Here is a 20,205-nt window from a genome sequence, read left to right as displayed (position 1 = left end):
CTATTGACAGGCATGGTCTGGCTAGGTAATGGAGAGGGGAGACCCCAAGTTTTTACTGATAGTAGCATCTTGACCTTAGCCATTTCAGAATGAAGAAATCTTATTTATACAAATCTCCAGGACTGATAAAAATTTATTCTCTAAAAATCATTGTATCTAACTATACACCATCAGCTATATTCAATCATTCAAACCTGGAAACCAGGAGGACTATCGAGAACCTCCCTGAAACCCATTCATTTTTCTGATTTTGTGTACACAGCCTTGGATACCTTAAACACATGGCAGCCATAATTCTTCCTATATCTGTTTTTATCATCAGTCTCTTGGTTCTATGGATTTCCTCTTTTTCAGATTTCCTAGGTATCAGTTTGGGTGGGAAGAAGGAGAGAAGATCTGTATTAAAATTGCTGGTGTGCCTGGGTGGTTCAGTCGGTTAAGCATCTGACTCTTGGTTTCAGCTCAGGTCAGGATCTTACAGTTTTGTGAGTTTGAGCCCCCATGTCAGGAGTGTGGAGCCTGCTTGGGATTCTCTTTCTGCCTGTCTCTCTGCCCTTCCCCTACTTGCGATATATGTGTTTCTCTCAAAATAAATAAATAAACTTAAAAAAAATTGCTGCCAAGAAGAGAAATCAGATGAGGTCACATAGCATGGAAGAGCAATAGAAAGTTTTCCCATGGTCTCAATTTACAGATGTGGGTACCCTTTCACTTATTCTGCAAGTCCAAAAGTTACTGTAATTATATTCCAAATAACCTTTAACAGATTAAGATCAGTTTGGTTGATAAAATTTAGTTCTGTGGTAGTTGATTCTTTTAAGACATGAGATGCTCTATCTGTCCTCCTTTGGTGGTATTTATTCTAGAATTGCCCTCTCCTGAAACACTGTCCATTCAACAAGTGCTTACTAAGCAGGTACTTTTTGGTTCAGGCATTGCGCCCCCAGTTCTAGGTACACAAGAGAGCCAGTTCTACTTTCGTAAACTATTCAGTGTTGGCAATGTCTTGTGATACTATGGAGCTTGTACTCAGGATGCCATTGGATAGAGTCTACCCCTTCCCCTTTCTTAAGTTGATGACTTATAAAAAAAAAAAACTAACCCATATGATAACTGCCAGAAAGATTTAGAAAGATTTTATGAGCTTCAGACTCCATCCCTATTCAACTCCTTTCATCTCTTAAAGGCCACTGTTACAGTGGAAAGGATATTGGGTGTTACAGCCAAACAGGCTCTGGTTCATATCCTGACTCTGCCATTTACTAGCTGTATGGTTAGGAAGAAATCACTCACATTCTCTGAGTCATTTAAATTACTTTTCTTGGAGGCAGTAGGATTAAATAAGAGATCAGTACTAGGTTTAACCCAAAGATTCTTTGCTAAGTGACTACCCCAGCACAGGTATGGGTAGAATTCAGAAGAAAACCATGAATGGGAATGCTACTTTTTGAATCAACCTTATATTAAGAAAAAAAAAAATCCAAGGGAAATCTTTGGGGGGTGGTAAGATCCCTATGTTGAGACGACTGGTTTAGATTCCCATGGATCTCTTGTCCTTAATTTTCTCAAGTTTATTTTTATTTTGATTAGGCTCAAGTTACCTTCCCCTCCTCCCACTCCACTCTAGGAACCCAGTACACTCAGGCTGCCTAGGGATTCCCATCATGGCAGCCTACTTTAGTGCTTAACCTTTCCTGATCCATGAAAACACATTTATTCTATGGTCTAGTCACTCTCCAAGGTTTATTAGCAAACTTGATGATGTTGGGTTGAGATATGGATAACTTTAAGTATATTATACATCCTGGATAATACAAACATTAATAATGTCAACTATGGTGGGAAAATTAGGCAAAGGACGTTTTTGTCACTTACCAAGTAGAATAAGCACCTAGTGCTAGTTAAGTGGGCACTACCAAGGAACAGATCAATGCAGTCTGAAAACTCTCACTGTCATAAAAAAGATACATATGTACATGGCAATAAAGAGGGATATCTTCCATGAGTCACAAGAGGAATTGTGTCAGGAGGCCAAAAGCAGAAGAAGACACCTTCTCCAGAACCAGATTATGTCTGGAGAAGGGATATTGTTCCTAGTCATTGTCCCTCTAGGACACTGAGATGAGAAATGTCTGGAATGAATGTTTAAACAAGGTGGAGTTGGGAGTGGGGTGGAAGTATGTGAAGCCAAGACTGCCTACTGATTGATACTTTGTGCCCTAGTGGTGCCAAGCTCCTGGTAGGGGCTACGATGGTATTCATTGCTTAGATAAACAGACACTTATTTGTTTGTGTCTGAACGCATCACATTTTGCCAGTTGGCTGGGGACACAGGGCGGCTTAGGTGTACTAAGCTGTTGTTGCTCAGAAGCGACCTTGTTTAGAACATGGATGTGTATGTTGTGTGTGATGCCCTTACCAGTGAAGTTGAACCTTTGAGATTATTTCAAGTGTATAAATGATGACATCTTCATCTGTGTTATATGTTCCAGGCCTCTGGTGCTTTTCTCAGTCACTGAAGAAGAAAGCCTACAGGACGGTCCTTAAAATACAGCTTTCTATTAGTGGCCTCTTGATTTTAATCCATATGTGACGGTTTTAAGGCCCTTACTCTAATTCACATTCTTAGTACCTGGGCCCTTCCTATTATGGAAGTGGCCCAGATCTCCTTTCTTTATCCCTAACTCTCCCCATTATCAGGGTAATAAAAGGATTTTTTCCATTATTTTCCCCGTGGTTTTCATATGTTTGTTTTGTTTGCTACCTTCATCATAGAAATTGAGGGCAAGTAGATGAGAGATTTTTCTGTGCATTTAAGTAATTATATGCTTCTGGTTCTGCATGTCCCTGGCTCAGCTGCCTAACTGTTCCCAAGTAGTTCAGTCTCATTTTGCTCATGACTGGCCTTTTCTAAGGTAACACTTGGGTTCTATCTTGGGGATCAAAAACTTGAGAAATGTTTTAAGTGCCTGTGGCTTCATTGACAATGGAATTGCAGGGGGTGGGCGTGGGCAATGCTTACAGGCTAAATAAAGGCTCTTGGTAAGAGCACATATGCTGAGAGAATATTTCATCTTCCCTCTTTCCATAGCAACTTTATCTGTAAGATTAAGCATTCTGCTGATGGCATAGTTAATAAAAAATCTTGGCTCCAGTTCAGAACTGTTTGTCTGCCATTACTGGAACCTCTTTACTTTGCTCCATTTCATCATTTGATTTTTGTTTCCTTCTGTCTTCCCAGGTGGCATTGGTAGGGTGGTCAACGGAGCCTTCATGGTGCTGAAAGGGCATCGGTCTATTGTTAACCAGGTCCGATTTAACCCTCACACCTACATGATCTGCTCTTCTGGCGTAGAAAAGATTATCAAGGTGAGGCATCTTTCCCTTCTAACTGTTTTAAACAAATTATTATAATTCATAATGGGAAGAAACTAGAACAATATATATAGGACCTCATATCTAAACATACTAAAGGTCTATCAAAATTCTCAATTATTTTGGGACACTTGGCTGGCTCAGTCAGTAGAGCATACGACTTTTGATCTTGGGGTTGTGAGTTCAAGCCCCACATTGGACACAGATTACTTTTAAAAACCTCTCGATTATTTTCACATGCTACAAAATACTGAAAAATTGATATTAAAAAGAGTGGTTTAAAACCCTCCTTTCAGGACCTCTTTTAAAAATAGTCACCAGGCTTTGAAACTAGATGCCATTTGTATGCCACTACATTGCCGATAGCTTTTGATCTGGAGTCTGATGAGTTCTGTTTTCCAAACCTCATCTGGAAGCCACCATCCCCTCAGTTACTCGGGTGCACTTTGCATTAATTGCTATGCTAATATGGCACAGACATAACTAACTGACTGCCAGAAGCATAGCTAAATTGTCTCAGAACATATCAAAAACCACTGCATGTGGTTGTGATTGAAGCTAAACACTTGCATTAGTTGCACATCGACTCAATGAACTGAACCCAGCCAAGGAATGTATTTGGAACCTGCAACCAAGAGACCAAGCCTGGCCTGTGTCCACAGAAGGACATCACTCACATTCCAGTAGTTAGTAACCCTTTTCCACATCGGAGAAAATGAAGGTTTGGGGCAAATGATAAATTCTTCAGGACTCATTGATAACTTGATTTTTAAGTAAGGATGGATGATAATCCCCCCAAAAGATAAAACTCCTCATATTTTATCCTAAGATGACATTGAAAACCAATTTTCATTTTCTTCTCTTCTTTCCTCCTTCCTTCCTTTTTTCCTCCCTCCCTCCCTCTCTTTTTCCCTTTCCTTTTCTTTTTCTTTTTCTTTTTCTTTAACTATTCAAGTTATATCTGACCAAGGGAAGTTGTCAGAAATGTAATGTTGGAGTATGGGTCGTATTTTTATTTATCCTTAATCCAACTTCCTTTATTTAAGTTTTGTTGGTCCTATGGATCAGGACTGACTTTCATGATTGCACATATTTTTCCACAGACCTGGAGCAGGACTTCTGGATCATTTTTATGGACTTTTTCTTTTTATAGATGATGAGATTTAAATGATAAACTACACATCTGGGGTTAATTACACAGCTGATTAGCGGTAGTTAGGATAGAGCCCTGTTTCTTGTTCTTCCCAATGTCCTGTCACACTCCCATGCTGGTGGAAGGCAGCAGGCAGCCAGAGGCCCCTGCTAGAGGTGGTCATCTTAAGAGTCCTTCACTGAGCAGTTGTGGAGTTGGCTCTGTCCCTTGAATTGCTTTCTCTTCTCCTTTGGCCGATGACTAATGGGTTGGCACAGTAGCATGTCCTCTCTCGGCCTGGTGACGTCATTCTCTTTCTCAGAGCCCAGCTTGGGCATCTCCTTTAGAAGAGAGATTCCTGTTTGGCTATGTACTCTGGGATGCTTCTGTACTTAGTCTCCCCATTTATTGTTTAGTCAACTGGAGGCCTTACCCTAAAGGTCATGTTTGGAAACTAGCCAAGTTCTCAGAGGAGAAAGAGAAGAAAATGTTTTCTCTGGGAGGTTATCCAGACTTAACTATGGAACTCACTGCTTCCAGGTTCCCATGGGGTCTGAATGCTGCCCTACCAAGAGGCCTGATTAGCCATTTGAAACCTTAAGTCAACACAACTGGTGCCCTTGAACAGTTATTTGAGTCTGTTTCCCATCTGTCAAGTAAGGATGCTAACAGTGACTTGCCATCCAGGAGTGCCTTGTGAATTACCTGTGCCTGACAATTTCTGACTATTTTAATAAGTGTCACTTTCCTGCTTGCTATTTCTGAGAGGACCAATGGCCCCAAGAGCATAATGTTTTAGCCCCGTCTGAGCTCTTTTTTCTCTCCACTTCACCTTCTCCCTTGTCCTTTACTGCTGCCTTTTTAACTCAGAGTAGAATCCCTGCTGTCAGGGCCAACCTCTTCTCACCCATAACAGTTTTCTAATTCCCTGAATGTCCACACTGAGCAAATGAGGGGGTTTGTTTTGTATTTAAACACAGAGGGGCAAGATAGGACAAATGCTGACATTTTTTTCCCTCAAAGACCAGTATTCATTTATTCAATTATGATACTTGTGACATTTATGATATACCTGTGTATGCCATTTATGCTAGGGCCTATGGGGAACATAAAGGAAAAAAAAGGTAACGCAGGTCCCCCAGGAATTGATGACCCAGTAGGAGAGACAAGAAGTAAAGATAATGAAAAAATGCAATATCTACATAAGAGATATAAACAAAATGCTCTGGGGGAAAGAGAGTTTTCCCGTCTGTGGTAACCTCAGGCAGGCAATATTTGAACTAGATTTTGAAGAATAAAGACTGTAAAAGGAAGAAGAATAAGATACCAGGAACATTCTAAGTAGAGGGAATGGGTAGTTAATTATTTCATTGAATCAGTAAATATTTATTGATCACCTACAGTGTTCCAGGCATTATACTAAGAAATAATACTCAGAAACAGTGAAGTGTAGGACCTGTTCAGAAAATGATCATGTTTGGCCAAAATGAAGTGTACAAGATGACAGATCTAAGATATAAGGCAGGAAGGCTAGCGAGAGATGGGCCCAGAAGGTCTTGGAAGCCAGATTAGAGAGTGTGGAGAACCCTTGAGTAGCAATTTTAGGTCTCTGTCTGTATAGATTTTCTTGGTAGATGGACAAATTTCTTTTTTTTAATTTTTTTAATGTTTATTATTTATTTTTGAGAGAGAGAGAGACCAAGCATGAGCAGGAGAGAGGCAAAAAGAGAGGGAGACACAGAATCCGAAGCAAGCTCCAGGCTCTGAGCTATCAGCACAGAGCCTAACATGGGGCTCGAACCAATGAACCATGAGATCCTGATCTGAGCCAAAGTCGGACGCTTAACTGACTGAGCCACCTGGGCACCCCTGACACATTTCTTAATTTAGTACAGTATCACAAAGAGAAGAAGGCTTAGAGCTGCTACATCAAGCTTGTCATGGTCACCTATGTAGATCAGAACACTTGCTACTTAATTGCTTTCCATTTTGATGATGTTTAAATAAGAATTGAACTGCATCTTTTTCCTCAGCAGCCTTTTTTTTTTAATGTTTATTTATTTTGAGGGAGAGAGAATGAGGAGGGGAAGGGCAGAGAGAGAGGGGGAGAAAGAATCCCAAGCAGGCTCCACACTGTCAGCGCAGAACCTGATGTGGGGCTTGAATTCATGAACTGTGTGATCATGACCTGAGCCGAAATCAAGACTCAGATGCTTAATGGACTGAGCCACTGCAGGGCCCTGCCCTCAGCAGTCTCTTGAACTAAACTTTTCACTGGGCTTGGAAAGGAACCTGCTCATCCCTCCTTTTCTCATGAACCTTGCTCCTAGAGGAGGCATATCTAGCCACATTTAACATGTTAGCAACAGGAAGTTGTGTTTTGGGGGCACCTGGGTGGCTTAGTCGGTTAAGCATCCGACCTCAGCTCAGGTCATGATCTCGTGGTCCTTGAGTTCGAGCCCCACATCGAGCTCTGTGTTGACAGCTCAGAGCCTGGAGCCTGCTTCAGATTCTGTGTCTCCCTCTCTGTCTCTGCCCCTCCCCTGCTCATGCTCTGTCTCTCTCTCACTCTCAAAAATAAAGATTAAAAAAAAATTTTAAAGGAAGTTGTGTTTTTGTTGCTTTACTTCTGAGTTGTTTCAGTGGAAAGAAATAACCACTTTCACAAATATTTGAAACTGACATTTTAAGGATGAGGACTAAGATAATAGCGATGGTCAGTCCTTCTAATGTTCAAAAGTCTCTCTGAGGATGGGTCTGAGACTTTCTAGTTAAGGTGTTCAGCTGCCAAGTGAAAGAGAAAGCACCATGTTTTGTTGTGCTGTCGTATAGGTTATGTCATTTCGTCATTGTCATTTCTACAGATGAGAAGAGGCTTTTGAGAGTGAAGTCATTTGCCCAGGGCTATGTGAGGCCACAGAGCTGGGGTTCCTACCCCTTCTGTCGGCCCCAGCAGCTCTGTGCTACAAGTCCCTTGAGGACTGAAAACTGGCTGTCTGGCATGATGGTTTTGTTTTGCTCTGAATCCTAGGATTGGATAAGACCCATCTAATTCACTGTTTAGATCAGGGGGTTGAGCTTTATCCAAGGTCAACCAGCTAACTAGGAATTGAGTGGGAACCCACACTCAAGTCTCCTGTCTCCTGATCCAGTGGTTTGTTCCATTACTCTAAGCTTCAGGAATGAAAGTCTACCTCAGCTTAATACATTCCAGAGCCCAAATAAAAGCTGACTTTCAGTGTTAATGATTTTCATTCCTGAAGGAAGAAATAGGAGGCTGGGTAATAGATCAGAAAGAACCTAGAAACTGGTTTGTTGGATAGTTGGACCAGCATCCCACCTTCAATATTTTGTACTTCTGTTAACAAATTCTGTGTTTCTGTGATGCACATATAGATTCATCTTTATATTAGATAACATGGTTAGTAACATTTTACCATTTTTAAACTGAGAAAGTAAGAGATCTGGCCCAGAATATAGAATGAGGCCCCAAAAAGTCCTAAGGACTTTGCCTTTGGAATCCCTCCAGTTTCCTTCCTAAGCCACCAAACTTTTCCTTTGGACATTTGTTTGCAGAGATAGTCATTCGTAGCTTGAGCCTGTTGTTGAAGGCCATATCTGAATGTTTCCCAAACTTTGGGTCTCACAAAGAATTTGAGAATCTCAGAAAAATCCTTTATTTTCTGCTACTTAACTTTTTTTTTTTTAAGTTTTTTTTGGGGGGTGCCTGCATGGCTCAGTCAGTTGAGCGTCTGACTTCAGCTCAAGTCATGATCTCACAGTTTGTGAGTTTGAGCCCACATCAGGCTCGCCGCTGTCAGCATGGAGCCTGCTTTGCATCCTCTGTCCCCCTCTCTCTGCCCCCCCCCACTTGTGCTCTCTCAAAAATAAATTTTTTTTCTATATTTATTTTTGAGAGAGAGAGTGGGGGTGGCGCAGAGAGAGAGGGGGAGAGAGAATCCCAAGTAGGCTCTGCCCTGTCAGCAACAGAGCCCGATGTAGAGCTCAAACTCATGAACCATGAGATCATGACCTGAGCCGAAATCAAGAGTCAGATGCTTAACAGACTGAGCCACACATGTGCCCCTCCACTATTTTCTAACCGTATACTAGTGTTTCTTAAATGTTGGTCTCTCCCTGTTAAAAATGCAGAGCCCTGGTACCCAGTGGTGATGTAGTGAATCAGAATCTCTAAGGGTGGGACTCAGGAGTCAACACTGTTATGACTCTTCAGGTGATTCTTGTGCACTTTGGGTTGTGAGAACCACTGCTTAAAACCTCCCCTGGGTCACATAATAAAGATGGAGACGGGAGAACGCCTGAGGAGTTGTGGGCAGGGAACAAAGTCAAAAGAAGAATAAATCTAAAGTAAGAATTGGTGAAAAGAGCTAATTTAGGTTTTTCTAGCCCCTTTTGAACTGGGGATCCTCCAAAGAGATTCTGCCTCCCAGAAGTTACAAGTTAAGCATGGGAAGGGTTGGGCCTCAGGAAAGTGCTCATAAGGAGGTAAATTTATCCTTGGATAGCTTTGGGGAAGCAAAGGCATTGTCTTGATCCAGGTTAGAGAATGAAGAGCCCTGTTTTCTGGGTTGGGTGCCTAAAGATAGACACCAGCCTGTCAGGCAAGAAAATCGCCTGGAATTTCATCTGAGTTGCCATGGCTACCGGCTGATGTAACTGAGCTTCTGTGAGCTGCTCCATGGACCAGTCTGGCAGTCAGGTGAAGCTAAGCATTCTCATTTGCAGTGACAGCTTAATTACCTTGAACTGGATTTTTGCATAACTTATTCCACTTGTAAAGTTGGGCCTTTGCAGTCAGGCACACCTGAGTTTGAGTCCTACCTAGCTCTGCCTAGATCCTCTGGTTGTCAGCCTGTATCTCTGGTGATAGAGTGGAGGCTGTTAAAGGGTGGGGCTCCAGTCTTGGGGTGTATGTCCTACCCATTCCTGTAGCTAACAGAAGAGTTGGGGAACAGGCCAGCAGCAACCTGGTTAAGAGAACCCAGTTTCCCGGGTAACTGATGCCTGCATGTCCAAGAGGGAACTGCAGTGTAGGCAGTTGGCTATTCTTATCAAGCTCCACAAGCAATTCCCATTAGTTAAAAATAGAAATGTTGCAGTTGGGGAGAAGTGGAGTTATAGGCTGAAATACTAACTACCACGGAGGACTGACTGCTGGGTCTGTTTCCACTTTGGAAAAGTGGCACCTCCCTGTGCACAGCTTCAGTCTTCTGAGAGTTTTGAGCACGTTGGCCCATCTTCAAGTCTTCCCCTGCCCTTCAAGATTATGAAGGGGGTTGTTGTAATTTCCACACTACTAACACAGGAAGCTAAAGGAGAGGGGGCGCTGTAGGGGAGATGGCGTGTCACTGTGCTGTGCTTAGAGACGGGACTTCGCTTTCCCAACACTAGGCTGATGCCGTGTCCTAGACAATGCTTTTTCCAACATCTGACTCTAGAAGCCTGGGTTTTCATGTGTGGCCCACATAATCTGGTCTGGTAAAGAATAAATTTTTAAAACTGGCTAGCAAATCCTGGCTAAATGGCAGGGGAGGGTCCGGAGAAACTCTGCCTTAGTGTTCTTTATCACTACCAGCTTTAGAGTACCTCCCAATCAGGCCTCCTTGGTTTTGTTTTTGCCTTCTGTGCAGATCTGGAGCCCATACAAGCAGCCAGGATGTACAGGAGACCTAGACGGACGGATTGAGGATGATTCCCGCTGCCTCTATACCCACGAAGAATACATCAGCCTTGTGCTGAACAGCGGGAGTGGCCTGTCACACGACTATGCCAACCAGTCCGTGCAGGAAGACCCCCGGATGATGGCCTTCTTTGACTCGTTGGTGCGCCGAGAGATCGAGGGCTGGAGCTCTGACTCCGACAGCGACCTCAGTGAGAGCACTATACTCCAGCTGCACGCTGGGGTCAGCGAACGCTCAGGCTACACTGACTCAGAGTCCTCAGCCTCGCTGCCCCGTTCCCCTCCACCCACGGTGGACGAGAATGCCGACAGCGCCTTCCATCTGGGGCCCCTGCGGGTCACCACCACCAACGCGGTGGCGTCGCCTCCACCGCCGCCCACGTGCGAGGACGCAGCCTCTCGCCAGCAGCGCCTGTCTGCCCTGCGGCGCTACCAGGACAAACGCCTCCTGGCTCTCTCCAACGAGTCCGACTCCGAGGAGAACGCCTGCGAGGTTGAGCTGGACACAGATCTCTTCCCCCGGCCGCGGTCTCCCAGCCCTGAAGACGAGTCCAGCAGCTCCAGCAGCTCCAGCAGCTCTGAGGACCAGGAGGAGCTGAACGAGCGCCGAACCTCCACGCGGCAGCGGAACGCCATGCGGCGCCGACAGAAGACACCCCGGGAAGAGAGGCCCACCCCTGCGAGCAAGCCCGCCAACACCTACATTGGAGAAGACAACTACGATTACCCCCAGATCAAAGTGGATGACCTCTCCTCCTCCCCGACGTCCTCCCCTGAGCGGGGCACTTCCACCCTGGAGATTCAGCCGAGCCGAGCATCGCCAACCTCCGACATAGAGTCGGTTGAACGAAAAATTTATAAGGCTTACAAGTGGCTCCGCTACTCATATATCTCCTACTCAAATAACAAAGATGGAGAGAGCTCCCTCGTGGCTGGGGAGGCCGACGAAGGGAGAGCCGGAACCAGCCACAAGGATAACCCAGCCCCTTCTTCCAGTAAGGAAGCCTGTCTAAGCATGACCATAGCCCAGAGGAACCAGGACCTGCCCCCTGAAGGTCGCAGCAAGGATGCTTTTAAAGAAGGGACTTCTGCTAGAAATCCCAGCAATGGCCCAGGCCATGAGCACAGCAGCCACCCTTGGGCAGAGGCGCCAGAAGATACCTCACAGGACACTAACAATGGTAGCTCTGTAGAACATTCTTTCGAAACCAAGAAGCTCAATGGAAAGGCCCTGAGCAAGGCCCTAAGCAGCCGGGCTGAGGAGCCACCCTCTCCTCCTGTCCCCAAGGCATCTGGCTCCACTCTCAGCAGTGGGTCTGGCAGCTGTCCCAGGACCCAGTCTGAGGACAGTGAGGAGCGGAGCCCCGAAACCATCTGTGCCAACCACAACAATGGACGCTTACACCCCCGCCCCCCTCATCCCCACAACAATGGGCAGAACTTCGGGGAGCTGGAGACAGTGGCCTGCTCTTCCCCAGGACATTCGGACACTGACCATGATAACTTGTCTCTGACAGGGACGCTCCTACACAAAGATTGTTGTGGGTCTGAAATGGCCTGTGAGACCCCCAGTGCTGGAACGAGAGAGGACCCCACTGACCCCCCAGACACAGACAGCAGTAGGGCTGTTCACGGCCACAGTGGCCTCAAAAGGCACCGAATCGAATTGGAAGATACAGATTCAGAGAATTCCTCCTCAGAGAAGAAATTAAAAACATGATAAATACAAAGGGAAAACAAAAAGCTATGAAAAGTAGCTTTACAAAGAAAATTTTTAATCCTGTTTAGTGAACGCAGAGAAAAGGAAAAAAAGTATTAAAGGCACATAAAACCAGGGCCTGAGATTTTGTGTCTGATGCTGCTCCCTTCTATTCAATAATGGGTCTGAATGTTTAGCTGGTCACTGGCTTGTGCTGTGTAAGGAGAGGTGGGGGGGGAAATCCAAGTGACTCCTTTCTAGTAAGACTTGAGCATCGCGTACCTGTGCGTTTTGTTAAAGTAAATCCTTGTTGAGACATTTGACTTGTTCTTGTGTGTGTTCACCGGCACGTGTGAGCTCCTTGTCTCCGAGGCTTTTCTTTGGTTCTCCATCGGGAAGGATCAGTGGATCTGTATCTTTTGCCATCTCACCTTGTTTACATGCTGTCAGTGTTCTGGTCTTAATGGTGGGTGCCTGCTGAATCCGACTGCCCTGCCAATGAGTTGTGGATTTATGCTGAAAAAATGAAGGGGAGAATGGAAACAAGCCTTCCATGATGGAAGGAACACATGGTTCCTTTCTGAAGGAAACTTTCCTTCCATGTTTTCTCTCAGTAGCACTTCTCCATTGAGCATTTAATGTGGACACACTAAAAGTGAAGTGTTTTTAATGCTAATGGGAGGTTAGCACTTGAGATCAGATTCCAGAGAACGTAGATTCCTGGTCAACTTCACCCATGGCAAATTGAGCAGTGCTGGGCCACACTCTGTATGGAGGCCATGAACTAGAACTAGTTATGGGGGACTGCTTTAACCAGTTAGGTACTACTTCCTAAGAGGAGCTCTTGAGGCCAGCGGGCACTTCCTTGGCCCTCTGTGATGAAGGGAGGGGGAAAAGGCAGCTCTGAAGAGCTTGGTGCTCAGACGATTTAAGCAGATGTCATAGGTATGTTAATGAAGAAGTGTAGTGAAGAGCAGAGTGTGGTGCCATGTTCTTTTAATTCAACCCAAAATGCTTGGTCAGAATTGAAGGAAACTGGCATCTTCCCCCGGGCTTGCAACTAGCAGAGGCTGTGGTGTTCTGACTAGATCCTGCAGAGCAGTAAGCATCTCTAAATAACCGATTCCTGTTGAGTTGGTGTGTTAGGAGGCAGAGAAGAGTCTCTGGTTTAAGGCTCCTGGCTCCTGGCAGAGACTGCATTTCACCGAGAGGGGGAAAGACCAAGAGATTTTCAGCATCACAGTGGTCCATCCTTACAGTCACTTGGTCATAGTTGCACAAAGCAGGAAGACCTAGGGATGACCAGATATCTCGTCAGCACAGATGTCATGAAAAAGCAGAATCGTGGCAAGAAATGAGGAAGAGAGGGAAAGAGGCACACTGTAACTTTTCTTGGGTGCAAATGTGCTAGACCACTTGGGGCGCGGCCAGCATTGGCGTAGAGAGGACCGAATGTGTGACTGATACAGTGTTCCTTTTAGAGGAGGGCCCGTCCTACTGGGACTGGGACCATGTGGAGGATGAAGACTTGGATGAATTTAGGCGCTGGGGGAAGAAAGATTATTTATAAAAGGAAGGTTGTTGATCTCAGCCAAAAGGAGATATCATCTGGCTAAGCTTTGTGAAAGGAAAGACGTGCCTGGTATGTGTGATGTGACTTGGGTATGAAAACACTGTCTTAGGAGAAGGAGATGAGGGACTATGAGTAGCAGTGGAGATGCTTACAATTTAACAACTGTAATCTCACGGGGGCAGTGGGGGGGGGGAGTGGGAAAGTGATTCTGTAACTATTAGAATTACTTTGGATTTGTAATGAAAATGGTTCTATGATTTGTCTTTGACTATTCACAGATAATTGTAAATTCTGGTTTTATAAGCCCAAGTCATTTTACATTTGCTTTTCCAAAATTTATTAAATTGGAATTTTTTAATCCTTTATATACAAAAAAAAGATATCTTCACTCAGTGTGTGTTTCTCTTCCCCTTCCTAGTCAGCCTCCCTAATCTTTTTGTTTTACCTAATCAAGTAGGTAGCCTCTTCTGATTTCTCTTAGGACAATCCACTGTTCCTAGAGGAAAAGAAGTTAAGTTCCCTTGGGAAACAGCCACTTGGTGGTTTTATTGTTTCCAAATGCAGAACTTGGTTTTTCATGTAAAAAGCCTTAATTTCATTTGAGTTCTCCAAAGAGAAGTCAAAGTTCATTCTGGTTCAGTTTTAGTGTTCAAGAAAGATCGTTTTTAGCAAGGATGTCTCCTATCCTTGGGAGAGACTCTTCCCAGCACCCCAGATTCCACTTGCTAGGAGATAAGCCCACAAGACACTCACTGGAACAGGCTGAGAAATGCTTATCTCCATAGCCACTCCACTCTCACTTCCAGAAATCTCCTGTCTTGTGATCGTAGGCCTGGAAACCTGGCAGGAACCACTTCCAGAATCCTTGTGAACTGAGGCCCCAACTTTGGAGGCACATTTGATCCCCAAAGTCTTTCATGATGGTATTTTTACTAGCAGGACAGATGGCACTGATTAGATTAAGAACTATTTGAAAGTGCCTCTTATGTTGTTTTTTTTTTTTTTCCTGTATCCTGTATATAAATTTTTTAAGTGGCTGGTCCAGAGAGGTAAAACCGTTTCTTTCCACTTTATTTTCTGCCTGGTTTTGTAAGTAATTCCTGTGTCTCTAGGACAGCAGTAAATGAGTTGGCTTGGGGCAAAAGAAGGTTGCAACTGTGCTTGATTTACTAAGCCAGGAATCCCTTGTTTGTCAAGGTGCCTTCCTCTGCTGAAGCCTTACCTCCTCACAAGCCCCTCCTCTTGTGACTCCCAGCAACGCTAGCTCTTCTCTTGTGTATGTGCAAATAAACCTATTATTCACTTCTCACGGCTTCCTCTTCTCTTCCAGGGAAGACTTGGTTGCTTAGACACCCCCGATCCTTCATTTCTTTCCTGTTTTAATTCTCGCCTAGTTGAAACTCAATTCAAAGGCACTCTGAAGACTAGAAGAAAAACTGTGGTACTCTACATCCATGCCAATGGTCATTGCCACTTCTAGGTATGGGACAAAGGTCACATCTGGACAATAAAATGTAGGGTAGGAGGAGGTATCTACTTGGTCTCCTTTCGCAGGCTTGCGTGGACTCAGAATAGTGAGATCCTGGAATTAACCCTTTTATTGGCTGGAACGGAGGGAGTGATGCAGTGAAGTAACATTACGAACGGCCCCAAAAGAAAGTTTTTGATGTTTCCAAATAACAAGTTGCTTTTCCTGCCCTGTTTCAGGCATGCTTTGCAAGCGTTTTCCTTTAAAAAAAAAGAAGAAGAAAAGACCTTCCATATCTTGCCTGTAAAGCTGCCGCTTTTAGTTAACTGAAAAATTCTTGCCAACCAAGACTCTTGTGAGGAAGATAGACACTTCTAAAGGAAGGCCATCCACCTCTTACGACCTAAGCAAGGCAGTGGGCCAGGGTTGAAACACTAAGGTGAAGTGAGGCTCCATGAGTCCAGACTTGCCTACGGCAGCAAGATAATGGCTTTGGACAACCTGTGCAGTTCTCTCAGGTGGGATATTTCAGTCTAAGTGCTCATTTGTGCTTGAGCGCTCATACCGGAATGAAAGAACATGAATTCAGGTGGCTTGGAAGTAATTTTGAATTATTTCACATGTAACAGAAGAAAACTGTAAAAAGAAATCTGAACCATGTGCACACTAATTGCAATTCACTCTTAGTGCAAAGGTGGTAAGATGGCTCTCAGAACTGGAGGCTGAGAGGAACGCCTGGGTGGCTCAGTCTGTTAAGAGTCTGACTTCGGCTCAGGTCATGATGTGGCAGTTCAAGAGTTAGAGCCCCACGTCGGGCTCTATCTTAACAGCTCAGAGCCTGGAGCCTGCTTCGGATTCTGTGTCTCCCTCTCTCTACCCCTCCCCCACTCACACTCTTTCTGTCTCTCTCAAAAATAAGCATTTAAAAAAAAAAAAAAGAACGGAGGCTCAGAGACAAAGATGAACTTCCCTGGGGCCAGCAATGACATGGCAAGAGACCAGCTGCAGGGTTGCTCCACTCCACCCCCTCAACGGGGTTACCTTGAGCTGTGCAGAAGGGTCCTTTGGGGCTTGTTGACAAGACAGTCCCTTTGTAAGGAAATGGGATATCTAGTATTTCAAATTACTGAAGTTGGGAAACGAGCTCCTTTCTGGAACCCAAAGCCATGAGCTAATGGAATGTTCCAGTTGAAGTATAGAATGCTAGCTTCCAAGTCTCTTTCTAGCTGGCTTTGTTAGTACCCCCACCAAGGCTGGAGAAAGGCAATAAACCACGAAGATATCGGGGTGCCAACCCAGGATCCTTAGGCATGAGAGACGTTTTTGTGGTCGAGGGAAGACTGCAAGGGAAGAAATGAATGCTAGGTGAGTTCAGCAGCTTTCCAGATCCACAGAACTAGCACTGAACATGTCACGGACTGGCCTCTAAAACACTTGGTTATCAAGATTCCCCAGAATCCCCAAGTAAATTGCTTCATTTCGAATGGAAGTCAAGGGGAGCCCTGCTGGCTCAGTTGGTGGACCGTGTGACTCCATATTAGGGTCATCAGTTTGGGCCCCACATAGGGCGTAAAAGATTACTTAAAAATGTTAAAAAATAAATAAGAATATAATGGAAGTCCATAAACATGCAGGATTGGTTTGGGAGAAATTCTCTTTGCCAGAATGCATTCATTCCATGAAATAATGATCGTATAATGACCTGAACACCAACACACTTATGCATGCCCAAACACCAGATGAGTGTGTGGCTACTGGAGATTGCATAGGTTTTAATAGGGTAACAAACATCCCCTTGACCACTTCTAGACTGGTTAGTGATGATATTTGAGGCCTACTCCCACCACCATTTCTTACTTTCTTTTCATGTCAATGTTTTCTAACATTTCTAGTCTCTCTAAGACCCTACCTTAAATTGTTAAACCTTACTTCTTTTCTTTTCCTCCTAAGAGAGACCTGTGACTTGGCTGGAAATGGCATTGAACTAGCAAAATAAGTGGATTCTATACTAGTTCTTTTTTTTTTTTTTTTTAACGTTTATTTATTTTTGAGACAGAGAGACAGAGCATGAACAGGGGAGGGGCAGAGAGAGAGGGAGACACAGAATCTGAAACAGGCTCCAGGCTCTGACCTGTCAGCACAGAGCCCGACACGGGGCTCGAACTCACGGACTGCGAGATCATGACGTGAGCCAAAGTTGGCCGCTTAACCGACTGAGCCACCCAGGCACCCCCTATACTAGTTCTTAAGTGGAGTAGCTGCATGAGGCTTAGGCAAGTCACACAAACTCTTGGAAACTGAAATATAGATCCCTCTCAGCTCTAAAATTGGGTTCCTTCAATTCCATGGGCCCTCTAGATCCCGTTCTGTGGAGTTCTCCTTCCTGAGGCATCCCTATAGTGTCTACCAGAACCAATTGGTGAGCAGGATCTTTGGCAAGTGTACAACTGCTCAGAGCCTGAAGCTCCTCATCCATAAAAGGGGAGAGAGTGGCTATTTCAGCACATTGTTAGAGGGTTAAATGAGCATAGATATAAATATAGCTTAGGGGGTGCCTGGGTGGTTCAGTCGGTTAACCGTCCAACTTCGGCTCAGGTCATGATCTCGCGGTTCGCAAGTTTGAGCCCCATGTTGAGCTCTGTGCTGACAGCTCAGAGCCTGGAGCCTGCTCTGGATTTTCTGTCTCCCTCTCTCTCTGCCCCTCGCCTGCTCACACTGTCTCTCTCTCTCAAAAATAAACACCAAAAAAATATATATATATACATATATATATATACACATATATATATGTATATATGTGTGTGTGTGTGTGTATATATATATATATATATATATATGTATGTATGTATGTATATAGCTTAGGACAGTGCCAGATATATACTAAGCACTAAAATGGTTGCTATCATTAACACATCCTCTTTCATTGCTTATTGTTAATAACGTGTATGCCACCTAGAAGACTTTTTTGAATGAGGTATGCCAAGGAATATGGAAAGTAAGTTCTCCCTCAGAGAAAGAATTTACTGTTTATTAGCAAACCTTAATCTGAAGCCATAGGAAAAGAATACATTATCCCCGTTATAGTGGACCTGCCTAAAGCAGAGTCTAGGGCCTTGGACATCACCTGCAATTTAGGAAGCCAGCTATCTAAAGGCTGTGAGCTGAGAGCTTAAGAAAAAGGGCAGGCCTGGCTGGGGCCTCACATTTCCTTGCTTAGGACAGCAAGTCTGCAGGAGGCAGGGAAGGAGTGGCAGATTTCATTAAACTGTAGTCTTAGTATGGTGGTGCTGGAGATGACCCAGACCTCAGGAGCTGGGACAGCAAACTTCTCTCTGGCCTTCAGAGCTGAAATTCCCCAATCTGGCTTTAGACCAGCCCCAGAAGATCAGGAAAGTGGCAAGCCATGGAAATGCTCTGTGTTTGTACCAAGGAAAAGTTTTGATCAGAGTTTTCCACGCAAGATTGTTTCGTGTGTGTGTGTGTGTGTGTGTGTGTGTGTGTGTGTGTGTGTGTGTGTAATATTCTATAACATCTGATTCAAGAAAAAGCTAAGCCACAGCAAAACCAACAGTGGTCTGATTAGGCCAGGGGGCAAAAGGGTCAGAGTTCAGTCCCAGCCCACCCACCCCTCAGGGCAGATCTGGAATAGAGATCTAAGAGCAAGTGCATGGCACTTGGAGAGGACAGGCAGAGAAACATGAGACAGGAGGGTTTTGAATTGCTAGTGGAAAGAGGCAGTGGAATTATACTTGGGGGAAAAAGCTTTTCAAATGGAACACGTTTGCCGGAAGAGAAGCCAGAGCAAGGGTTAGGGAGACTGGGAGGACATCAGAAGTGTTTGGGCCCAAATTAGCATTTTTGACCTGATCCTGAAAGAGGTGGGGGGTGGTCAGCTACATCATCCGTTTCAATCCCCTCATGTTAGGGGTAAAATGGCTTGGCCTGGTCTCTGAGGCTAGTACTCTCCTCATATCTTGCTGCTCCTAATGTAGGTTTTTGTTTGGGCGGAGGAGCTCACCTTGATCTCCTCACCCTCACCCAGCGTGACTCCAGGCTCCGATTATAGTATGCAGCAGCAGCAGGGATTGAAAATGGCTGGCAAGGAGGCAGGGCGAAGAGAGAAGAGGCTTGTGCAAAGGAAAAACCAGGTCAGCCTAGCTTGGACCACACTCACCACCCAGAAAATCGACACACAGTCCCTTAGACTAATTCTGTTCCTGCATTGTCCCTGCACTGTTCAGCAACTCTGACCCCTCCTGTATTATGAATGCCTTCCTGATGTTTCAGCCCCTGGAGATGTCGATAAATCCCTTGGAAGACTTTCAGAGATGAGCAGCAAACAGGCTGGGTGACCGGAAAAAAAGATAAAAGGGACCAGAAGGTAGCAGCTGAGGTTTGAGGTATGCAGGGACTGAAGAATGGAAGCAGACGGTTTCCAGTTGTTAGCATGCCAGGACCGAAGAGGATGGAACAAATTTTAAATGGTATCTGCCCAGCTGCAGGCCCAGGAAGACGGGTTCAAATCACTGTGTTCTTCTTAGCTGTTGGGTTCTGGTGAGATTTTTTTCTTTGAAAACAAGCTGGGAGAAGCAGCTTACAGCTCTGATCCCTTTATCTTTATTCCAGTTTTAAACTCTCCTGCCCAAAGGGAACTCCTGCATTTTGTTCCTCAAGCAGCTGCCTGGACTGGAATTTCCTGGGCAGGAGCTGTCAGGCTTGGCCTTCCTGGGGAAGGCCAGAACAGCTGCTGGAGACTCGGCCTCATCCCAAGTCTGTCCGACTGTGGGGCAAGGGGTGGCACGAGGGCAAGCGTGTCCTTCTGCTCAGGCCAGTGTCCAAATCCTGCAGCTCCCCTAGCTTGTGCTTCCGTGGGGAGACCCATGAGGATGTCCCAGGCATGGGCTCCTGTTGAATCAGGGTATTCCTTGTGAGGCCAGTTGAGTCCAGTCAGCAGCTCCATCCGACCCACTGACTTCTCTCTCCTCCCGATTTGAGGTCCAGTCAGCAACCTTCCTTCCTCCTCAGACCAGCAGGTGTGCTTGAGACGTCCCTGAGGCGTGGGGTTTGGACCCCCTGCCTGAACATCTATACTGCTTTTACCTCTTTTGGTAAAAAGCAAGTTCTTGGATTCCAGTCGGTAGAAAGGGAAGAGGAGGGTTGGCTGGGCTGATCCTGATGCTGGTGCACTGGACAACAGGGGCAAGGGGGAGCCAGGAGGAGGGACAGGAACATGAAAAGGCAGAGGACCAAGGTGAGG

General features: G+C 45.1%; 1 protein-coding gene across 2 annotated transcripts in view; it reads left to right on the top strand.

Annotated features, from left to right (window-relative positions):
• The window catches only part of DCAF5 (DDB1 and CUL4 associated factor 5), a 103,701-nt gene extending 91,476 nt beyond the window's left edge, over positions 1 to 12,225 (top strand). For both annotated transcript variants that reach the window (XM_027066023.2, XM_027066021.2), the window contains exons 8-9: positions 3,242 to 3,369; positions 10,159 to 12,225. In XM_027066023.2, the coding sequence (XP_026921824.1) occupies positions 3,242 to 3,369; positions 10,159 to 11,928 (1,898 nt within the window). In that variant the 3' untranslated portion in view covers positions 11,929 to 12,225. The remainder of the gene's footprint in view (positions 1 to 3,241; positions 3,370 to 10,158) is intronic.
• The last annotated feature ends 7,980 nt before the right edge of the window (positions 12,226 to 20,205 follow it).

Source organism: Acinonyx jubatus, chromosome B3 (assembly GCF_027475565.1).
Source record: "Acinonyx jubatus isolate Ajub_Pintada_27869175 chromosome B3, VMU_Ajub_asm_v1.0, whole genome shotgun sequence".
Taxonomy (NCBI): domain Eukaryota; kingdom Metazoa; phylum Chordata; class Mammalia; order Carnivora; family Felidae; genus Acinonyx; species Acinonyx jubatus.
Note: the sequence above shows the minus strand (reverse complement) of the source record. Positions and strands in the feature narration are given on the sequence as shown.